The sequence below is a fragment of the Polyodon spathula genome, chromosome 2 (genome assembly GCF_017654505.1).
Source record: "Polyodon spathula isolate WHYD16114869_AA chromosome 2, ASM1765450v1, whole genome shotgun sequence".
NCBI classification, from domain to species: Eukaryota; Metazoa; Chordata; class Actinopteri; order Acipenseriformes; family Polyodontidae; genus Polyodon; species Polyodon spathula.
This window is the reverse complement of record NC_054535.1, coordinates 20,195,735-20,220,062: the sequence shown is the minus strand read 5'-3', so window position 1 is coordinate 20,220,062 and position 24,328 is coordinate 20,195,735. Positions and strand designations below refer to the sequence as shown.

General features: G+C 37.7%; 1 protein-coding gene across 2 annotated transcripts in view; it reads right to left on the bottom strand.

The window, feature by feature from the left end:
- The window catches only part of LOC121331156 (catenin alpha-2-like), a 511,986-nt gene that overhangs the window by 15,572 nt on the left and 472,086 nt on the right, over positions 1-24,328 (bottom strand). Inside the window, exons 12-16 of one of the 2 annotated variants that reach the window (XM_041278373.1) lie at positions 23,607-23,807; positions 19,734-19,885; positions 12,639-12,752; positions 6,741-6,922; positions 447-555 (exon numbers count right to left, since the gene is read on the bottom strand). In XM_041278373.1, the coding sequence (XP_041134307.1) occupies positions 447-555; positions 6,741-6,922; positions 12,639-12,752; positions 19,734-19,885; positions 23,607-23,807 (758 nt within the window). The remainder of the gene's footprint in view (positions 1-446; positions 556-6,740; positions 6,923-12,638; positions 12,753-19,733; positions 19,886-23,606; positions 23,808-24,328) is intronic. The other variant, XM_041278382.1, reaches the window with a different exon arrangement.

Here is a 24,328-nt window from a genome sequence, read left to right as displayed (position 1 = left end):
TTATTACAGTTTTTCTTCATACTCTAGGAGCAACTGTATCTCTCATAAGTAATGTGTGTAATTCAGTTTTCTTAATAAAATCATGAATCTCATAACAGCATCCTTGCCCTAGCAGGAGCTCAGGTTCAGCTCAGAAAACAGACTGCATTGATAACGAAATTCATGTTGTTTCCCCTGTGGTTTATTTTCAATGGGCTGTGCTGATTGATTAGGCTTTTAAATCCTGCTGTCAGCAGGTTTGGAAAGTACTTTACAAATTATAAATGCACACCTTGTTCAAATTAAATGATATTAAACACAGCCCCATTTGATCTTAACCATATGATGTGTTCCATCTGGATAACGGAATGGTAAGTTTAGACTGGCAAATGTCAGATAATTCTACATAATGCAAAAACATTGCAGTGTGCCAGGGTTGTGATGTCAAGATGTAACCTTGGTAATACCTGATCAGCAACAGCGCGAGCGAGTTTGTCCATCCTGGAGCCAGCTTCTGCAATCTTCTTGGCTGCATTAATTACATCAGATGAGTTCTTCAACGGACCCTTGCCTCTGCAACAGTCCAAAGGAAATTAGTGTAATGCATCAGTAAACTAGGAAACATTTCTTTAACCCTTTTGGAAACCTTAGCAGATGTATTTAGTTGAACCTGAGGCGATTAGCCAATAGATATGTTAGGGCGATCGGAGACAACCACATATACAAGCCTAAGAGCAGGTATAAAAATGGAGGGCAGCTGGGTTTTAGGGTATTGATAATAACGCTGCTGTTGTTGGCTGACAAAAAATGAGGGAAATTATACCATGAGGGAAGTGACGTAGCTTTGGGAATGTGACGTAACATTGGGGCTGTCTCTCCTCTCACACTATGCTCAACACTATGATGTTTCAGAAATAAAGCCATGGCCAAAGTGTTCACTCACTCTATAGAATTAACTCATTTTGATTTATAAAGTGAAGTGAAACCTGCTGAATAATGTTACGTATTGAATTGCATTCTGTTTTGTAGTTTTCCATGTACTTTATGAAAAAGTGACAAATTAAAAAATGTGACATTTAGAAATCTATCATAAAATACTGTACTACTATTATGGCTTCCAGTAGACTTTTGTGGTATTATTTTGTAGTTTATTTTATTATATGGTGTTAAAAAAAGATCTAAATTATGTTCATATAGTTTCTGTTTTTAAATTATGTCTCTATTCTAAAAATAAAGTGATGCTAACCTTTTGACCAGAGTTGTACAAACTATCAGAAAGTGATGCTAACAATACAATATTAAATAAACTTAACTTCCAGTCAAAATAGTAATTTAGCCTTTACCTTCAACTGGGAACGCCCTTTCAGAACCTGCCCAGAGGTCCATTTCAACCCAAGCAAATTCACTGAAATATAGCCTCCCCTAAGCTTATATAATTTAGCATTTCATTTGGCTCTGAACATATGCAGTCTTAATCCTATAGAATTCCATACTGTAACATCTGGTTTTGGTTTACATCCATTTCACATTAGCTGACACAGCTCTCTCACATATAATTAACCTCTACAATAGAAACGTTTCCTCCGCTCAGCATTGGCCACCTCCAAACCCATTTAAAAGGAAACTCTCAAACACCCTAAAACCAGGCTAAAATTGGACTCCTTTCAAACTCGTATCTATACACAGAATCCAATATTACTTGTTTATTTTAAACCTTACAATGACAATAAACGCTGCCATTAACTATGAGCGCATAGATCAGTTTTGGCTTACGTTCTAGTGCAAGGAATCAGGTAGGAAGTTGTTTGTCAAATATTGATTACCTTAGGAGCAGAAAGGACTATGGTGAAAACAATCGCTGCAGGGTGGGTTGCAAAAAAAAAGTGAGATGCAGACAATGAAAACAAAGGTAACACTGGAAAAGCATGCTAACCCAACAAGTCCAATAAATAAAGTTTCAATAAACAGCGTTTATTGAGCGACACAAGCCCGATGTACAAACACACCGCCTTACACCAAGGGCAACACTGAAGCAATGACAAAAATAATACAATACACAAACTGTGACAATCTATGACAACAATGTCATCACCATCAACCCCAAACCAACAATAATAATAACACAAACAATACTTAAATCTAGAAATGTATAGGATAAACTATGTATTCTCCATTAAATTACATTTTATTAATCTAAAACTTTCTCATCTAGATCTCAGTGATGTTAAGAAAATGGTAAATATAAGTCAACCCTAGGGAAAAAGGAGCAGGCATGATATGGATGACAGTATTTAGATGAATGGTGATACAGAGGCAAGTCCACCAAACAACAAATTAAATAATGATGGATAAATATTATGATTTTTAGTTTGCATAAATCCATTAAGATCGGTTTATCTATTAAGATATCATATAAATTAGACCATCACATGAACTACAATATTATTTTATCGTGTCCTGTATGTTACTTTGCAAGTATCGTTCTTCCCCTAATTAAGATCCATCCATTTTTATTGTAGATGATATGACCTTTGTCATACAGCACAGTTATTGGTTGTTCAGCAGTTATTTTGAGCTTGCCTAGGGATTAAAATGTTTTCAACATTGTGTCTCATTGTATTGCTTGCAATCTGAAAGGTTCTTACCCTGTCTATAATTCATCTTTCAGTGCTGTAAATGTTAACTTGTCATGTACAGTGGTTCTTTCAGACTTCTAAGACTACCACAGTATGTCAGCTCATCCTTGTGATTAAACAACTAGCCCTACAAGATACAAGTTTAATGAATGGCACACAGTTTTAAAAAGTTTGGTTATTTGGCACTTTTTAAAGGCCACTATAAGTATAGCTATGCCATAATTAAAATGTAATCCTTAGGTAGGTTTCTACGCGTCTCTGAGCATATGACAGAAAAAAAGTATAGCTATATTAGTTGAGGGAATTCAAAGGTTACCAACTACCCTCACGAACAGAGCCTATAATAACAAAAGAGAGAAAAACAACTCCTAGAATTGTTAAACCATAATTTAAAAAATGTAATTTTACTCACAAATAGTAAGCACCTGTGCAAATTCAGGGAGGAATAGGTTATAATGGTCATGCACGTGGATCAGGAAAAGTGCAAATGATTCAACAAGAGTTTTTATACTTTATGTAGAAAATATTTTATAATTGGATACTGAGGTGTAAACAGTGTTAAGAAGCATTCAAAGCTGATAAATTGATATTTCATTTTGAAATACTGTTATTAAATATACAGTATAAACTATGTAAATATGCAATGCCCCCCCTCTCCCCCTTCCTCATAAAAAATGGCAGGTGTCCCGATTTTGCATTTTGAAAAGGTGGTCACCCTAAGTAACAGAATGATGCTTTAAAACACATATTAGCAACAGAAGGGGGGTCAAAGTTAATTTTGCCAATTGGAATCAACAGATCTGAATGGCTTTGCTGTATGGAAAGCATAGGCGGTGCGTATAACAGGCTTGGGGAGGCTAAACCTCCCCCAAAATAAATTGCTCAATTGTTCTTACCAACACAAAAAATATTTGTGCAAGAAGAAGATTGATTTTTTTTTTTTCCCGCAAGCGCGCAAAACACACATATTGCTTGTTTTTCTACTGTGCAACCGCCAGACTGCTAGGGCAGCTGGGACATCAAAATCAACACTGTAGCTCAGATACAGGATTTAGGTGCATTTCAATGTCATTGGAGGAGACAATGCTTGGTTTGTTTAACGTCAGTTCTTCCCGCCGATCTGAGCCCCCCATAACACTGCAGGAGGCAGCCGACGAAAACTACATTTATTCAAATTGTTGTTATCTGTACAAAACAGCTTGATCCGATTCTGATTTTACAGAACTCGTGGCACAATATTATAGTAGCATATGGTCTGTTTTAACGCACCACCATTTTGTGAGAATTTGGTAACTGCATGTGACACTACAGTCAGAATACTTCCTTCGACTGTTTGAACAAATGCCACCTTTCAGAACACTTTGTGGAGCCAGATTATGAATGTTACTGAAGTTTTTTCTTTTGATTTTTCCAGTCCTTCACTCCATTTTCAGTGAAAGTGGGGTCTTTTGAACTTCTGAAAAAGTGTCTGCAAGGAAAGCAGAAAACAGAATCTGCCTGCTTACTGCACTCTAAATATGAAAACATATTTTAATATTCTGATGAAAATGAATGTTTTTTCTTACCAAAGACAGTTTTCAGATACACAGGTAAACAAGGCTATGATGGTCCTGTTGCAGTATCACCAAGGTCCAAAAATAAGTTTTAGATTTCTAAATGAATGAAATGCAATGAAACTAAAAGATTTAGTTTCATTGCAATGTCATTTGAGGAGACGATGCTTGGCTCCATTCTTCCCACCGATCTGAGCCCCATATAGATATTGTTTACTGTAAGTGTGACGTTATTTATTTATTTATTTTGCAAATATACCTTATGGAATATGTTGAGAAGCTTAATAGTCAGTATTAATAATTGATTTAAATTGGTGTGAAGTGATGGAAATTGTGTTCAAAATTGGTGTAGGACTGCAGAACATGTTAACAGATTTAAAGGTTTTAAAAAACAGTGCTGCTGGTTATCCTTACTGTTTTTCTAATTTGCTTAAATGGGCATAACATGTTTTAAAGTACAAGCCAGTGCTGTGGTAAATTTAATTTATTTGGCCGGCTTATGTTGGGAAAAAAAAAAACAAAATGTCAAATATAATGTAGCACCCCTGAGTGGTTTCGAGGTCTGTTTTGTGCTGTAAATTATTATACAGTACAAGTTCTCAAAAAGAGGCAGGAGAATTAATCTAGTTTAGTTTGTGTCCGTCAGTGTGACTATTTATCAAACTTAACACAATAAATGAAAATTAGCGTTCAGACTCGCAGGTAACAGAGTAATAAAAAAATAATAATAATCCACGTCTTAATTATATGTGTGTGTGTGTGTGTGTGTGTGTGTGTGTGTGTTTGTGTGTGTGTGTATGTGTGTGTGTATCTTACTGTACATCGTTGGGTTCAAAAAATGCAATTCAGGGGGAAGTGTGGAATACAAGCCTCCCCAAACGAAAGAATTACGCGCCGCCTAAGATAGAAATTCACAGGATAAAACTTTTTACTTGAATCTTGAACTTGAATTGGGAGTTTAACCAATGGGAAAGTCAAAGATCTGCTGATTTTAGAGCTATCCAATAATTAGTGAGCATTGGCGGGACATAAATATGTTAGGGTTAGGGTGTAAGCATAGCTTATTATATAGACAGGTATTGAGAATTATATTGAGAACGTCAAAGTTATATTTCAAATTGCTTTTTACAAAAAAAAAAAATGTCATAAAACAACTGAGACATTGTAGTCGATTTGGCTATGACTCAATTTTCAAGAATTTTCTCAGAAAAAATTACGCCAGAAATACCTGAACTAATGAAGGCACCAGTTCTCCAAATAGAGGTAATTATGTAAAATGACTTTGCCTGATTTCTGACTACAGCAGCATGTTAAGCAAACACTTGTCAATAGCCACAGTATTCTGGGTACCTGTAACAAGATTCTGAACGGCTGAATCTCTTCAGTGCCTCAGGCTCTGCTAGATGCAGAAGTACAAAAAGGAAGCCAAGTACATAGCTATGTAGACAACCGATATTCTGTGAAAATGTGTTGCATTTACTAAAATAAAGATAATAATAAAAACGCTTTTAAAAACTATTTTTTGTTTTTTGATGTAACAAAACACAACTAATAACACGTCCTGACGACGATAATATAAAATGGGCATGGATTTTTAATCTTACCTGATTAATCAACTAATTAGCTGATTACGAATGTTTAATCGGTAAGTTTTGTACATTAGCTAACTGTTGCTTATATATATATATATATATATATATATATATATATATATATATATCATATATATATATATATATATATATCTGTGTGTGTGTGTGTGTGTATGTACAATCTAGATACGGCATCGTGAATTACAGAAAAATAATTCCATCTAGGGTTTATGTGACATCATAAACTACAAGACCAAATTATTTTCCCTTAACTCACTGAAGCCCATCTATTGTTTTTATAATACATGAATATTAGTATCTGTAATTAAAAACATACAATAAACAGGTATTAAGATTAAAATTGCAAGTGAATTTAATGAATAATAATAACGTAAATTAAGCCAATATTAAAGAATCTTAAATATAATTTTCTTTTTGATAATTCAGGAACAGTGAATTAAACTGGGTAGATAAAGAACTGCAAAAAATAACATATTTTTAAGGAAAAGGTGTTTCAATGGGGTATTCTTGGTTGGTGCTACTGTGGAGGATGATTGTAAATCTTCACACGTACAGATTTGTTAAAAGTGTCTAAAAACCACGAATTGTTGGTGTTGTTGAGGGAATGGAAACAAGACATTTTGTTTGAAAGTGGTCTCGGGGTGCACAGGAGTCAAATATGGGTCAAAGGTCAAGTATAATCTTCTAGACTATTTGCCATTTTGACGTCACGACTGCAGCATTATGCCTTATTTTTTCAAATGGCTCAGGATGCAAATATAGCCTTCATCCATGTATTATAGTATTCCTTGTCACTTTATTATTATTTTTTTATTTTTGATGAAAACACATGTTTTTTATACCATATGCTTCTTTCCAAACGGCACCTGTCAGACTCACAGTACCAGTGAAGGAAAATACACAAGTAGGATGTATGGAATTACTCAACCTGCAAGATTATTGCTATGCTGTATATTTACCTGGTAAAGTCTGTCATTTCCATCATGATCATACACATCTGTTTAGCCAGGACAATGATGTCATTGCCATTGTCATCCCACTTGGCCACTTCAGCATCCAGCTTGCACTTCTCCTGGCGGAAGCTCTCCACCTGCTCTGCAATTTTAGCTTTCTCTTCTTGAGGCAGTTGAGCCATAATAGCCTGTTATCATGAGAAAGAAAGCAAATGCTGTTAGAAGCAGAACACAGAATATGGTACAAAGCCCTCATTCCATTTCTAACATTCTCTTTTTCTAAAAAAAGGAAATGAGTTGGTAAATCGTTAATTGCGAGGGCTTCTTCCTCTTATCAGCTGTCCTATTTCAGGCTATTTAAAGCATGTCTAGAGCATTAAACATGTAGCGCTTTTGAATAGTGATAATATTTTTTTTTATAATAGAATCAACAATACTGTTAAACTTAAAGGGATTGGTGATTCTAGCTTATATGGTATCCCCATGCATTTTTATATACATTTCTAATAGAAGATACTATTTTTTATCCTGCAATTAAAATTCACCATAAAAAAGTTGCTGAATATTTAAGAAGCAGTATATAAAGTACACAGGATTAGATAAAAGCATAAATATTTTATTTTATGCTAAATACGTACTATTTTTTTTAAGACCATTTGGGGGCAATATGACCAGGGTTCATAGTCACTTTGTATAATACATCATAAATTATAGAAATAACGCAGAAATAATTGCAATAAATTAACCATAAATTATTGAAATTTACTTTTTATTCAATGGTGCATGTTGGATAAGGCAAACAAAAGCCAGCCTCACCAGTTTTTTTTACACTTTATAGTTATCATATTTATTTATTCAGGGTTTGTCAGAACTCCAATCAACCCATTTTAAGTCAAATAATATACATTTTCTGTATGGATAATTTACTTTTGAAAAGACTTATCAGCAAACAGTTGGATGAGACTTGGGGATATGAGGTGAGATGAAGGAGGGGATAGGCATGGGTTGAGGTAAATGGTTTTAAATATCTTTGGTCTTTTTATTGTGTTTATTTGGTTAAAATATATAACCAGTAAAAACTGGATGTAAAAGATCAGATTTGATTATTCTATTTTATTGTTTTACCTCACCTTTCAAACTGTTATGGAAGAGTAAAGAACTCCAATACCTACTGGGCCTTATGAAAAGCAAAAGAAGAAAACAAGTGCACACTTGTAATTTATATAACCAGAGAAAGACAGAAAAAAAGCCTCCTGGTAAACTGAGCTGATTGGTATGTCAGAAAAAACAGGTGCTAGGTAAGGCTTTTCAGAATTCACTTATCCACAAATCCCCTTTCCCTCTCACTGATAATAACAAGAGCAGGCCTCTGGTGCTTAATACTGCAGCAAATCCTTCCTGTACACTGCATGCCAATACCATGGCAGCTTTTCTACGTCTACAAGGATTACACTGTTTTCCTGTTTTTTTCCTTAGAAGAGCATCTTGAAATCACTTTAATTTGTTTCATAAAAATAAACAGGCCTGCTTTATGGAGATGGTTGGTCTATCACTATGAGAGCTGAATAATTTTATTTCACCTATTTATTTTAAATAAAAAGGTTTTTCAGGCATAAGGTCAGCCTATAATATTATATATATATATATATAGATAATATATATATATCTATATATATATATATATATAATTTTCGTTACCCGTATCTATATTAAAATCAACCCACCAACATGCAATAAAGGGGGAAAAAAAAACAATTTCTGGCAGAGATGGCTGGGTGTACTTTTGTTTGATTTGTTTGTTTTTATTTGTACTAAAATTTCAAAAGCCCCTTAAAGTATGCATTTCAGAATTCCCACATTTGAATGGAGTCTACTTGTTTTCTATGCTGGCTTTTTAGAGTTTCTGGAAATACTGAGTCAGATCAAAACAGCACTGTTGTTTATATCATTAAAAAATGGACTTTGTGAAAACTAGGATCTCTTTACAGTGTATGAGTGTGTGAATTATATTTTAGTTAAAGTAAGCAACATTCTAGGTTTTGGTTTATGTGATTGTGGCAGAGCAAAGCTCTGCCCATTTTTAAATTGGCAGGGATGGGGTTAACTTCCCCTGCCTGCCTGGGTTTATTATGTTCAGGTGGCTGGGGTTGATTAGTTGATTAGGTTGATTAACGATCAATCAGCGCCCAGCCACCTGATATAAAAGGAGGCCTCAGCTTCTCATTTGTGAGGAGGGAGCTGAGGAAGCAGGTTGGTGTTTGTTTTGTGGTTTTTGAATTTTCTAAATCCAGTGAAGGCATTGCCCAGCCTGGAAACTTTATTTTTGTGAGTTTTGTTTTTGCTTTATTTGTGTTTGAGTATCTGTTATTTTGCCCTTGTGCACTTTATTTTTGTTTATTTATAATAAAATTGTTATTTTTTTGAACTGCAGACTGTCTCTGGGCCTCTATCCACTCGCCAGCCTGCCACATTTGGTGTTAGAAGTGGGATAGTGCCACCTAGAGGCTCAGAGCAGTATTTATTTATTTTTTTTTTGAAAAAAAAAAATGGGAAAGAAGAGCAGACAGTGGAAAAGGCAGGACAAGCAGCAGCTGAAGAAATGTAAGCTGCTGCAGCCACCACTGGAGGACCTGGCCAGCCTCTTCCCCTGGTGTTCCTGGTGTGGGAAGGAGGACCATCGTTGGCGGTCCTGCCCAGACGTGCCACCGGCAAACTGGTGTGGCCGGTGTGAGGAGGACGGCCACAACTGGGCAGGATGCCCCTACAACCAGGCCCAGGAAGAGGTGCCGTGTTCACCCCGGGCATCAGGGGCCACCCCACTACCTCCAGCACCACCACCTTCACCACCGTCCCAGGAGATCTGGGACTGGTTGATGCACCCTGAGGCAGACCTCGTCCACGATCTCCCCATAGTTATCAACACGCTGTGGCGTCGAGATGGGGAGAGGTGGGAACAGTGGGAGGAACAACACCACCCGGCCTCCTTCCCAGAGGTTGCCCTCATGGTGGTTAATTACCTGGCGGTAGACATGGGAGATCCACCGGTCACTCCAATAAAGAGAGGTGAGCCGCCTTCCCGAGAGCCAGAGAGGGGTGAGCCGCCTTCCCGGGAGCCAGAGAGGGGCGAGGAGCTGCCGTCGCTCCCAGAGCCAGAGAGGGGCGAGGAGCTGCCGTCGCTCCCAGAGCCAGAGAGGGGGGAGGAGCTGCCGTCGTTCCCAGAGCCAGAGAGGGGCGAGGAGCTGCCGTCGCTCCCAGAGCCAGAGAGGGGTGAGGAGCTGCCGTCGTCTCCCAGAGCCAGAGAGGGGTGAGGAGCTGCCGTCGTCCCCAGAGCCAGAGAGGGGTGAGGAGCTGCCGTCGCTCCCAGAGCCAGAGAGGGGTGAGGAGCTGCCGTCGCTCCCAGAGCCAGAGAGGGGTGAGGAGCTGCCGTCGCTCCCAGAGCCAGAGAGGGAGGAGGATCTGCCGTCGCTCCCAGAGCCAGAGAGGGAGGAGGATCTGCCGTCGCTCCCAGAGCCAGAGAGGGAGGAGGATCTGCCGTCGCTCCCAGAGCCAGAGAGGGAGGAGGAGCTGCCGTCGCTCCCAGAGCCAGAGAGGGAGGAGGAGCTGCCGTCGCTCCCAGAGCCAGAGAGGGAGGAGGATCTGCTGTCGCTCCCAGAGCCAGAGAGGGAGGAGGATCTGCTGTCGCTCCCAGAGCCAGAGAGGGAGGAGGATCTGCCGTCGCTCCCAGAGCCAGAGAGGGAGGAGGAGCTGCCGTCGCTCCCAGAGCCAGAGAGGGAGGAGGATCTGCTGTCGCTCCCAGAGCCAGAGAGGGAGGAGGATCTGCTGTCGCTCCCAGAGCCAGAGAGGGAGGAGGATCTGCCGTCGCTCCCAGAGCCAGAGAGGGAGGAGGATCTGCTGTCGCTCCCAGAGCCAGAGAGGGAGGAGGATCTGCTGTCGCTCCCAGAGCCAGAGAGGGAGGAGGATCTGCCGTCGCTCCCAGAGCCAGAGAGGGAGGAGGAGCCTCCGTCGCTCCCAGAGCCAGAGAGGGAGGAGGATCTGCCGTCGCTCCCAGAGAGAGAGAGGGAGGAGGATCTGCCGTCGCTCCCAGAGCCAGAGAGGGAGGAGGAGCTGCCGTCGCTCCCAGAGCCAGAGAGGAGTGAGGAGCCGCCGTCGCTCCCAGAGCCAGAGAGGGGTGAGGAGCTGCCGTCGCTCCCAGAGCCAGAGAGGGAGGAGGATCTGCCGTCGCTCCTCAGAGCCCGAGAGGGAGGAGCCGCCGCCGCTCTCAGAGCCAGAGGGAGCCGGGCCGCCGCCTCCGCCACCAGAGGGAGCCGGGGGCCGCCGCCTCCGCCACCAGAGGGAGCCGGGCCGCCGCCGCCGCCTCCGCCACCAGAGGGAGCCGGGCCGCCCGCCGCCTCCGCCACCAGAGGGAGCCGCCGCCGCCGCCTCCGCCACCAGAGGGAGCCGGGCCGCCGCCGCCGCCTCCGCCACCAGAGGGAGCCGGGCCGCCGCCGCCGCCTCCGCCACCAGAGGGAGCCGGGCCGCCGCCGCCGCCTCCGCCACCAGAGGGAGCCGGGCCGCCGCCGCCGCCTCCGCCACCAGAGGGAGCCGGGCCGCCGCCGCCGCCTCCGCCACCAGAGGGAGCCGGGCCGCCGCCGCCGCCTCCGCCACCAGAGGGAGCCGGGCCGCCGCCGCCGCCTCCGCCACCAGAGGGAGCCGGGCCGCCGTCGCCGCCTCCGCCACCAGAGGGAGCCGGGCCGCCGTCGCCGCCTCCGCCACCAGAGGGAGCCGGGCCGCCGTCGCCGCCTCCGCCACCAGAGGGAGCCGGGCCGCCGTCGCCATGCTACCTTGGACATTCGGGGCCCCCTCAACCAAAGAAGGCTTGGGGGCTCCGACATCAACCCCGCCCACCACCACCCACCATAACAGCCCACCCAAGGGACATAATTGGACTCTTGGGGGGAGGAGGGTGGGGGGGGGGGGGGGGGGGGGGGGGGGGAGGGGGGAGTTGGCCGGTGTACGTTGTACATGGGGGGAGGTGTGTGGCAGAGCAAAGCTCTGCCCTTTTAAATTGGCAGGGATGGGGTTAACTTCCCCTGCCTGCCTGGGTTTATTATGTTCAGGTGGCTGGGGTTGATTAGTTGATTAGGTTGATTAACGATCAATCAGCGCCCAGCCACCTGATATAAAAGGAGGCCTCAGCTTCTCATTTGTGAGGAGGGAGCTGAGGAAGCAGGTTGGTGTTTGTTTTGTGGTTTTTGAATTTTCTAAATCCAGTGAAGGCATTGCCCAGCCTGGGAACTTTATTTTTGTGAGTTTTGTTTTTGCTTTATTTGTGTTTGAGTATCTGTTATTTTGCCCTTGTGCACTTTATTTTTGTTTATTTATAATAAAATTGTTATTTTTTTGAACTGCAGACTGTCTCTGGGCCAAAGTTTGCTGGTCACCTAGGGAGAGACAGAGAAGTCCTACTCTAAATTGATTTAGATCAATTGAATAGACCCCACAAAGTGCAGCTACAGTACAGTTCCATTGGCATGCAAAATGTTGAATTCAGCGTTGGTCCTGCCTCTCAGCAGTGACGACCAATCTCCTTACTAGTTATGCATAGTAACAATCTAAATAAGAATGGCATCCCATGTTTTCTTTTTAACTGTTCATTTGTTTCCTTTATAATGACGCATCTGCAATCTAGAAGTACTTTTATTTTAATGAGAGAAAGTTTTCTTCACAAACACATTCAACTGTTTTCAGTCGTTCTCTTTACACATATTCCAGCATGGACAATTTGTTTATTATATGTGTGTTAATAACAAGAGCATTTTGTTCTGTACGACTAATCCCCAATATAAACCAGGATAGCTACTGGAATAGACGGGAAGTTACAAATGAGTATATGGTTTGTCATGTTATGCAGGATTGCAGACTCACTCTGGCACTCTGTCCAGCAATAAGCTGATCATCCTCAGTCTGAACACTTGTTCTGCTGCGTGCATCATAGTCTTCCTGTTCAAAGTCAGAATCATCCTCCAACTCTTCAGGGGTCTAGGGAGAGAAAAACAATCAACAATCTATGAGTCCAAATGTTTTTAAACACTTAGCAGGAGATAGAGGTAAACATCATGAGAAGATGTTTACCAACAAGCTAATAATTTAAGACATTTCCTTCACCATAACAGAAAAACAATGGAGGGTTCCATGTCACACATTTAAGAAAGGTATGAGTTACTATGACTAATAAAAAGTCACTTTCTTCATGCATCTATGTAACTGAAAAAAGGTATCTGTGTCCTTTGCCATAGCTCATATAGTTGCAAAATCTTCTTGATACAGTATTACATACAATATCAAATATTATCACTTTTTGATTTGTACATTTGCTCAACTATACAATTATCTTACCACCAAACATTCATTTTATGTTATCTAGTTTGCACTCAAGCTGACTTCATTTTCTTTCAAATAAAGCATGCACAAACTAATGTAAACTTGACTTTAAAAGAACATGCCAATATTGTTACAATGGAATAATTATTTCTGCAGGAATGAGGAAATTGATCAACAACTATTGCATTTGTAAGGTTTCTAGATTCTAGATTCAGAAAAGATAATGTCTTATGATGTATTTTATAGTCTTAATTAGATTTTGTGTGCCAGTAAATGCAATTTATTGCATACCCCAATTTTTCATCTCAATTTGACATGCCCAAGACATTTAATGACCAGGCGAACTGAAGATCAACAAGATTTATTTATTTATTTATTTTTAACCCATGTACCATAGGCAATAGATGTAACCAACTTGGATCCAGGAGGCATTAGTCCAGCCTCGTAAGTGTTTGCCTTGTCATGCTTCTGACCAGTAGTGGTTGTTGGAGCATTATGAGTCAAACCAGTCTCTTGTGATATTTTGCCCTTACCTCACATTAGCACAAATAAATGCCAATGCAGCTTATGGATCCCCAGCCAAGATCAGTAACTCGGCATGAGTAGGATTCAAAACCATGCTTGCATAACTCACACTGCACCAACCAGCAGAGCTTTTACCAAATGAGCCAATGGGGACCCATAAAGTCCTTTCACACCAAGACTGTGTTCTTATTCTCTGTGAGTGTCCAGCGAAATCTACTTATTTAACCAATATACTTATGAATAGTCTACATCAATATGGCAAATTATTATTTTAATTACCATGTTCAAAATTAAACTGTATATATTTGTTTCCTCAATAATAAGAACGAATAAGACATTTGGATGGTGAATGGTTGTTTCTGAGTAGGCTGCAGGACTGCCTCTTTAAAAAAAATAAAAATACAGACTTGAAAAGTCACAGCATCACACAGGCAGACACCTACAGTGTCAAAGAAACGGTTTCAGCAGTATCGAAGTAAATTAAATTTTAAAAGCAGATAGAGCTCTTGTTATCAACAGCTTTAAAAAAGATGTTCCCCAACCAGCATTAAGTAATTTGTTAGCAATGTTTTGTTTTGGAGAAAATGTGCATTTATTTTCAACAAATATCTTGCGGTCAGACCAGGGAAATACTTGTTAGAAAGATACATGAGGTACCCTGCATTGTGCAAAAAAAGTAATAAAGTGTAAGTATTAATTAATTATTTTATAAAGGTTGCAACCCTACTTATTTGGTTTAAAAAATAAATTAACAAGTGCTGTATGTATATGTAGATCACAACATGAAGTTATAGTAATACACGATCTGTGTTTGGAATTTCAACAGTCGATCAGCAGCAGGTAGGAAATGTTCAAACAATTTGTTAAATAATTCAAAATATAGCCATTGCTGTGACTGTATGTCTGGGTATCACATAGGAAGGCCCTTAACTTTAAACAGTGAAGAAGTACGGTAAAGAAAGACTGTTCTACAGAGTGGCAAAGACAACACCACTCGAAACAACTCATGAAATGTAGAATATATACTAAATATTTACATGTTCTCATTTTTATTTTATTTTTTCTGCAAAATATATACAGCTTTATGAATTAGTTATCATGAAATTGTACTGTTGTTACAGTACTATGTGCTGAAAGATGTAACAATTTAATTCTGTACTTTGTTAAGGAAATGTGTTCAGTAACAGCGTTTCAGATTGATTGACACATGTGGTGTGAAAGCAACTTGACTGCATCAAAATACGTCAAATGCTGCCACTTTGACACGACACGCTTGGTATGAAAATAACCTTTATGTTTGATCAGTCATTATAAGGAAGACTGATTATTTACTATTTAAAAAAAAAAAGTCTAAAATCTTTCTTTATTGAGACCAACTTATTTGTGTTTCATGCCTGTAACACGGTTTATTACAAGGCATACGTAACCATGTAATAACATGGTAATAACTATGTTACTACCACTGTATCCTGCTTTTACATGGTGGTAAGTGTGACTGCATTAATTGTGAAAGTACATGGGTGTAGCATTGGCTACATTGATGCAGCATAAGTAATTTTCTGTCTGCTGCTCTTAACTGAGTATCAGAATACCTGACGTAAGTATTTTGCTATTCAATTGCTAATGAAGCAATTTTGTCCTAGTTGATAAGGTGGACTTTTTAGATCATAAGGTAAAATTAGGTGAAGCTGTACCAATTTAGTCTCAATATCTCGTTGTATGTTTAATGGGTCATCTCTGAACTGGTTTCTCGCTCTCTGTTTATCAGAGTGAAACTTTCCTTAACTTTGACATTGTTCCAGAAGTCTAATTGATTTAGCAGCTTATTGGGCTTAATTGTTATCGTTACTGCTGTAAGTACCTCAATTGTGAGCTCCTTAAATAGGATGATTGCTTCCTTACAGGGTATGTTTTTTTTGGTGTGTTTTTTGAAGCAAAGTGTTTGGACGAGAGCAATGTTTCTTGAGCGGAAAGTTTGCTGGTCACCTAGGGAGAGACAGAGAAGTCCTACTCGTTTGGGTTGTTAGAAAGAGAACTGTTACCATTTTCCATTTTTCCAGTCTGAAAGTACCCAGTTATCTAAAAACCTTATTAAATTTAATTATTCATGGAATACAATAAGTCTTTTTACACTGAGGGCAGCAGCAGCGCCTAATCCAATTATTTTCCCAAAATCTCCCTTTTGTCTTAATTTCCTGACTGGAGCTCCTAGCGCAACAGGACTGAGGAATTGTTGATGGGGTGATCCCCTTTTGGGGAGGGATATTGCTATTTTTGCTGCTGGATTCACTGTGCTGTTTCCAACTGTTTGGGATTATTACCATTATTTATTTTGATTTTGTGTATTTTTGAAGTTTGACCTGTTCTGGTGCCAATTTGCCAAGAACCAAAACGGACTTCAGACAACAGTTCAGACACTTTTGAGTTATTGTTTAGGTTTGGTTTTCCAGACACTTTTTTTCTTTAAGAAGGATGTTTGCCTTCCTAATGGATTATTCATTGAACTTTTGAATCGGTACAATATCATTTCAAAGTTATTCATAGGATTAATCTTTAATCTGTAACATTGGTTGATTTAAACACGTCTTGGCAATTACTTTGGTCTGTGCTATAATGTCTATATGAAGTTATTCATTGTTAAAAGTTTTGATCTATGGTAATACTGTTTCGTGTAAAATGTTTCTTAATCAATGTTTGATACTGTTTTCACAGTATAATTGTAACATTCATGGCTTATCTCATTTCATCTACTATTTCATTTCTGTTGCTGCTATTTGATTTAATGTCCCGTCTATTACAGTTTGTGCAGTAAACAGTCCTGACTTGCCCAGCAATTTTCTTGGTTCTGTCACGCAATCCTGCTGCTTTGGAGATTTATATATTTTTCAGAGCAGCTTGTTTATGTTTCTAAATACTGGTTATTTGACTTTGCGTGAGGGTTGTGTTTGTTACATGGGAATGGCCTATGTCATGTTCTTACTATTTACCTGAATCAGGTAAATGTTGTTGATGAGGTCATTTCAATGTAATTACCCAGTTATTACAATGCAATTAGATGGTTATTCACTGTGTTTAATTAGTGTTTCCGTGTTTCCTTTTATCTTTAAAAACATTATCCGGGAATTTTTTGTAGTTTATTTTACATATATTAAATGAGGGATAGAATCAGTAAAAAAGTGTTTTTAGTTGAAACATCGGTAAAAATCGGGGGAAATCGATGGAAATAGTATCTACAGAAGGTATAGACATGATATCAGCACAAAACAAGCCAGGTTTATTCACTTGAAATCATAAAAATAAAATAAAATTGACTGGGTGGTGCAAGCCAGAACTGGATATTTCCATCAATGTGTTCCATGTAAGTTTACCAACTAAAGCATCACCATTTTCTGTCAGATATTTACGATTAAGATTGTCTGTGTTAGGCAGTGTTTAGCTGATGGACAGACAGAACTGTTGCACAAAGTCAGCGATACATACCTCTCTGCAATAAACAGTGGCTGTCCAGCAAAGCACAGCGCTCTGACAAATTCATTTGTGTGTAAAAGCTGCATACATGGAATGCTTGTCTCTGTTCACTTTCTTGTTTAATGTGTTTAATGTGTCGCTTATTTTTTTAGTGTATTCCTTTATTCACAGCGCGAACATGTACCTCAGTGCAGCAGTACTTGCAGCGCTGTGCATCCTCTGCCTCACCTGACCCACTTCTGCTTTGTGTACGCTTCGAAACATTCATTTTCTTTTGAATATTCATAAACTGATTTACGTTTCCTCCCCATTCATCCTCTAAAATTATTATATTTTCATGTAATTATTTCAATTTAGTTTTTGAACAAGCTACTAGTTACTACGCCCAGCAATTGCCACAATAATCAGACTTTGATTGGCCAACATAATCAGGTGGTAGTTAGTGTGTTTGTGACGTGACAGAGAACCACAACTGAACATCTAAACAACGGCTGTATCCTAGGATACAGTGTAGGGCTGCTTATTACAGTGTCGGACTCAAAATAAAATGGCATTTTAACCAAATTATTGTGTATTTCCTAGAAAATAGTACCGGGATAACATTGAATAATAGATTGGGTATAAATCAGGTATACAATCAGTAAAAACCGACATTCAGTTAAAAGAAAATCCTGACATTTTTTCAGAAAAATTTGGAGTAAACCAGAAATGCAGAACAGTATGTTTAATTTACCAAAAACTGTTTTTGTGACATTCAGTTGTGTTATCATTGCAAATTATTGCTGGTAAACAGCTTCTATCAGTCGCTTTGTTCTATGCAGTTAAAGCTTTAACCAAGTAATGTTCAACTCTGAGAACTATTAACTTACTTTGATGAAAACAACATTTGCCTTGCATATTATAACAATTGAAAGCATTGCAAGGTAAGACAAAGTAAAATTGTGCAAGTTGTCACTGAATAGAGACATAACCTTTTTTTTTTCGAATCAATATTATAAATAATACATGTCAAGGTACAAAAATACATTATTCATATTTGCATTCATATTCATTTTACTGCTGTCTATTTGGCTCAGAATTATGTGTGCTGTATTATCCACTTCATGAAAAAGAAGTTTCCTGAATATCTATGTTTATCAGAAACATACTTTCGTATGGTCGCACATCATATGGTTGATAGAAATATTTATTTGTGACTTAGGCAAGTGTACCAAAAGAATATATATATATATATATATATATATATATATATATATATACTATATATATATATCTATATATATATATACTCACCAAAATGTTAAACAATGTTTTTTTTTAAGGCATATTAATTGAAATCTTGTAAAGGAAAATATAAAGAAATAAATCCAAACTGAGTTAAGGTTGGAAGGGTGAATGTGCCTAAAATAATAATAATAGAAAATGCAGAAACAAAAAGCATATAATCAAAAATGACCGGCAGTAGTTTATAGTTGTTCAGAGCTGACTGTGTTGCTTTTCAATTGGTCATGCTGGTTGGATAGCTGGTTATGCTCTTCACCCTTGTTCAGTTCCTGTTCAATTCCTGTCATGAAAACATCTAGAGATTTATCATACCTGTTGTTTCCAAAGGTTCTCTTTAAATGTGGAATAAAGTGAACAATGCTTGACCCTAGTGAAAAGGCACAGTGAAAAATATTTGTACAGAAATTATAAAAGGGCCATAAAAAGATTAATTGTGACAGGACCATCTCCTTACAGTATAAACCATTAAAAACAACCATCAAAATGTCAACTTAAAAAATATGGATTTTTATTTGAATGAGGGCACTCCAACTTTATTCAAATTTTTAGTGTTATGTTACCATTGCAAATTGTTGATGTTAAACAGCTTCTAGAAGTATTTTCCCCTTATACACGTGAAGCCTTATCCAAGTAACATCCAACCCTCAGAACAATACATTTCTTTTTGCATATTTTAACTATTGGAAGAGTCTTTAGAGGAAACACTGTACCTGTATTCTTGTGTTACTTGTCAGTGAATGTCTCTTATATATATATATATATATATATATATATATATATATATATATATATATATATATATATATATATATATATATCGTATTAGGTATATATATATATAATATTATTCAATATTCAGGTGGACAGTTCCAATTTTAGGTTAAAAATACATTTAATCTGGCTTTCAAAAAAAAAAAAAAAAAAAAAAAAACAGGTTTATTGCTTTTCATTTTTACTGTTGTCAATTTGGCTTTAGACCTGTTGATTGAAGGTGCCTATAAGAAACCAATGTAATTCCCAAAACTTTCTTATTCCCATCCTACTAGTGTTTGCTTGAATTTTCCATTTTCAGCATGGTTTTTTATACAATATTATTTTCTCTAAAAACCTTAGTTTTTAATTGACACAGTTACTAATATATATATATATATATATATATATATATATATATATATATATATATATATATATATATATATATATATATATATATATATATATATATATATATATATATATATATATATATATATATATATATTTATTTATGTTAACATATTCCTCAAGTTACTAAAAAAAACTTACCACAGGAATTAAGCAAAACCCAACCACTTTCACAAATTTGACAGCTGACCAACATACCCTTATCATCAAAACAGCTTTCCTGATGTCTCGAACTCCATCGTAAACCAAGCGAGAAGCATCAATGAATTCATTCTCTTCAAACGGCTGCGGGGGATTTGTGCTCAATGCTTCTATTGCAACCTCCACTTGTTCAGCAAAACGTGGCATAACTAGATACACAGAGAAAGCCAAAAATGAGGATTACAGATATCCTTCAAAGTTTGTTTTTCATGCCCTTGGGCATAAATACAGTGATGTAGAAATACTATAAACAGCTACCATATTTTCCAGGCTCAGGCTTTGAATAAGTACATGAACCTTGTCAGTCTGAATGAATTTCAAAAGGTCCTTTCTGTCATTTACACCTTTGAACCACAAAATTAAATTGTCAAAAGAAATATCATTGATGCATGGATTATTCACTTCAATATGCAATTAACTGTTTCACCTTGTCAATTTCACAAAGCAATCAAACACACAAAACAGCAGAATCACATTTCAACAGTCAGAAGCAGTGAAAGTCATTTTAATTGTGAGCACTTGCGGTAATCTGTTGACATTCTCATTAGAGAATTTCCGTGAGGTTCCAAAATGATCACATTAATTCTCTGTAGCTAATGCATACACTTATTAACAGGTGGGTGTCTTGGAAGACACAAAACTATGATTGCATTATTAACAATTCAAGTTGATTGGTGTTCTATAAGCTTTCTTAGTAACATCTAATGTTTTTTTTTGGCTTCTTTTTATACTTAATCGGTGAAGTAGGAGCCTACATAAGCCACTGATGTGATGTCAAGGAGCTGACTTCATTGTCACAACTGAGATAATGGTTAACATGCACAACCATGCACAGTAGTATGGCTTACTGTGAAGAAAGTCACAAATCATGAATAAAATGTTCTGAAACCTTTATAAAGTCTTTTTAAGGTGCCAGATGTCTTTGTCGTCAAATTATCATTGCATAGACTATTGTGTAATGTTACTGAATGTACACAGCCTAGATGCAAATCCAGAACTGTATTATTTTGTACTTGTTTTAGGCTGTTCATCTCTCTAACAATCTATAGTGCCGAGAAAAAGTTTGTGAACCCCTTAGGATTTTCACATATTTCAAACCCAAAATGTTATTAGATCTTAATCTAAGTCATAATAATAGATAAAGATAACCTGATTAAACAAATGACACAAAACATGATACTTTTTCAACATTTATTTATCCACAAATGATTCAACATTCAATAACCATGTGTGAAAAGTATGTGAACCTTTAGATTCAGTAAATGGTGGCACCCCACTAATCGTTTCCTGTAACTGTTGGTCAGTCTCTCACATTGGTTTTGAGGAATTTTGACCCACTCCTTCATGCAGAACTGCTTCAACTCAGTGACATTTGTGGGTTTTCGAGCATAAACTGCTCATTTCAGGTCCTGCCACAACATCTCAATGGGGTTTAGGCCTGAACTTTGACTAGGCCATTCCAAAACTTGAAATTTCTTGTTCTTCAACCATTCTGATGTAGACTTACTTGTGTTGTCCGGATCATTGTCCTCCTGCATGACCCAGCAAGACAATGATCCGGAAAACAGCTTCAGCTCACAGACGGATGGCCTGACATTCTCCTGTAGAATTCTTTGATACAGAGCAGAATTCATGGTTCCTTCAATGATGGCAAATTGTCCAGGTCCTAATGCAGCAAAGCATCCCCAAATTTTGACACTACCACCACCATGCTTGACCGTTGGTATGAGGTTCTTGCTGTGGAATGCAGTGTTTGGTTTTCACCAGACATAACAGGGCTCATGTTGGCCAAAAAGTTCCACTTTTGTCTCATCTGTCCATAGAACATTGCTCCAGAAGTCATGAGGATCATCCAGATGTTTTTTGGCAAACCTGAGACGAGCATTCATGTTCTTCTTAGTGAGCAGTGGTTTCTTCTGTCATAATATTGTTATAAAAAACACACAGAAATATTCTGTTGTACTCTAATCATAGATCAGAGATTTATAATTCCTATTAGCACAATTTATAATGAAAATAACTGATCCATTACCTTTTTTAGTTCATTAATGTAACATTTTGTTTAGCTTTTTGGCATGGGTGTGCTTTTTATAACTACATACTAAAAGTACAGAGGCACATTTCATTAGCAGGTAAAATGTAAATGTACTTAAACCTGTCATTTATTAGGGAGCAGTAAAATACTAACATAAAGGCAAATAAGAAAGGTATTACTACATTCTTTTTCCATTTTCTAAATGTGAATCCACTTACTGGGACAGGGTAAAATAGGCTTTTGGGAAATGAAGAGTATTAAATAGAAATATTGAAATGATCTTACGTGATCTTAGTGAGCAATTCTTATAATGGATAAAGAAAAATGAACATGATGACTTATTTGACTTTTTTCTGTGTGTGATTCTATAAATCTTGTGAACATCTTGGAAGTACACATCAAATGAAACCTTCTGCATAATCAAATACTTCAGTACTCTGCAGTTTGTGAGTACACCATTCATACACTTAAGCACTTGCCGTGTTACATACACCCCCCCCCCCTTTTTTTTTAGTGAAATAGTACACAATACATTTCTAGGTATTTCGAAGGTATTAGCTTTGTTAGCTTTGAAAGTTATAATTACATTTTACTCCACATGAACTTCCATCCATCAGTTTATATCCAACCCACATCAAAAAATGAAGAATTGGCTATGGTTTTATTCTTTAGATGGGCCATATTATTATTATTATTATTATTATTATTATTATTATTATTATTATTATTATTATTATTATTATTATTATTATTATTTTTAAACAGTGCATTAGAAATTGAGCTTGGAAGAATCTGTACCTCTTTATTTTTCATAGCACTAATTATTTAATTGATTCAATATACCAATAACTGAAGTAGTTGTTTAGTACATGACTAATAGTTACGCAATAGGGAAATGTAACCATATAACATTGTGAAATGTGAAAGTGTCTACACTGAAATAGTTGTTGAAGCAGGAAACTGCATACCCATATTAGTACTGATAATGCATACTGAATATGGGCACAATATGGCAGTCTAATAGTAGATTCAAATAAATGTATGTATTAACTGTCTACATAATTGAACTTCAATAGAATACAATATAATTGTAGCAACAAGTGATTATTATTTGTCATTAGTATTATATCCAAAAACATATTTAATTGCATATTTGAATGTTTTGTCTTTAAATAATTATGCATACATTTTAGCTGCTTTGATGCTGTTTTGGCCATCTGGTAGGCATGACAGCTGGACCCAGGCTGTGAATTTAGAATTACGTATTATAATAATCAGCTTGTTTTTGTTCTCTTAGAGCAAAACCAAGATTCTCTCACAAGTAGAGAGTATCACCATTTTAAGAGAAGATTTATCTCAGTTACCTGTATATTAAATGGGGAAACTGCATTGTTTCAGTACAAAGTAGTTTAACCTGGTTCTTCTCCACATTTACTGTAGTTCAAAATTATATAAATCTATTTGCATAAAAAAAGATCTCAAATGATCAATCTTGTTTTGAGTAGTGTGATAACAAAACTTAACACGGTTGATGAAAATGTTACTTGATTTATTGTACACTAATATGTTTCCTTTTTTTTTTCTTACACATTTTAATACATGTTTAATTTATTTAATAGTGTTTGTATAATCATGGTTGGTTAGGTATACTTGAGACCCAGGATTGAAAACCAGTTCTGAATGGAAAAGTATACTTACTAAATCAAATTTCAGATCTTCCTTAAAACATCTCAGATTTCTTTTGATGTCTGGCTTATTGAGTAAAGTATCTATGACCATCCATGTATAAAGAGCTAGTCATAACAAGCATTATTGCATAAGCTAGCCTTGCTCACCAGTTTCAGAAAGTAGTTTAATGGCCTCCAAAACTCTCTCAGTGTAAACTCCGGGCTCATAGTTTTCCATCTCAGCATTGATGATGTGAACAACTCTGGCAGCACGACCGCGGATTGCACCAGCAGTTCGATCCAGAGTATCAACATCCCCCTCCTGGAGAGCAATGACACACTTGTTCACGTCTTCAAGGATGTGATTTTCTAGAGGGAAATAAAAGAAGCAACATTCACAAAACAGGGGTAAATTACTTCAGCAGTCATTAAGGGCAATCACACATGCAATTATGTCAAACTGAGTAAAGAACTATTTTTTTTATTTAGTGTTTCCATTTATAATTTTGGGGACCCCTGAACAGAACTATTTTAACAAAATTATATTGAAGTCTAAAATAAACAGTGCTGTTTAAACCAATATGACATTAAAAATGTAAATGTATTATCTTCTTCCTTGAGTTTTCTGTCCCTTCTTCCCTTAAGATAGGGCTAAGGAAAGGTCACGTGTGCATGACGAATCATTGCCATTTTGCTAATTTGCATAAGGTTTACATCATATTTTGTATCATTTGTGGCACTTCTGACAGCGCGTGTGAAGATGTCAGCACCCAGAATGAAAGGAAAGTTTGCTTCCAAATGTTTTTTAAACCTCACTGTGTTTAGAAAAACTTCCTCGATCACGCATGTGCCAGCTGAGGAAGCTGCAGTGATCACCACGAGCGATCATA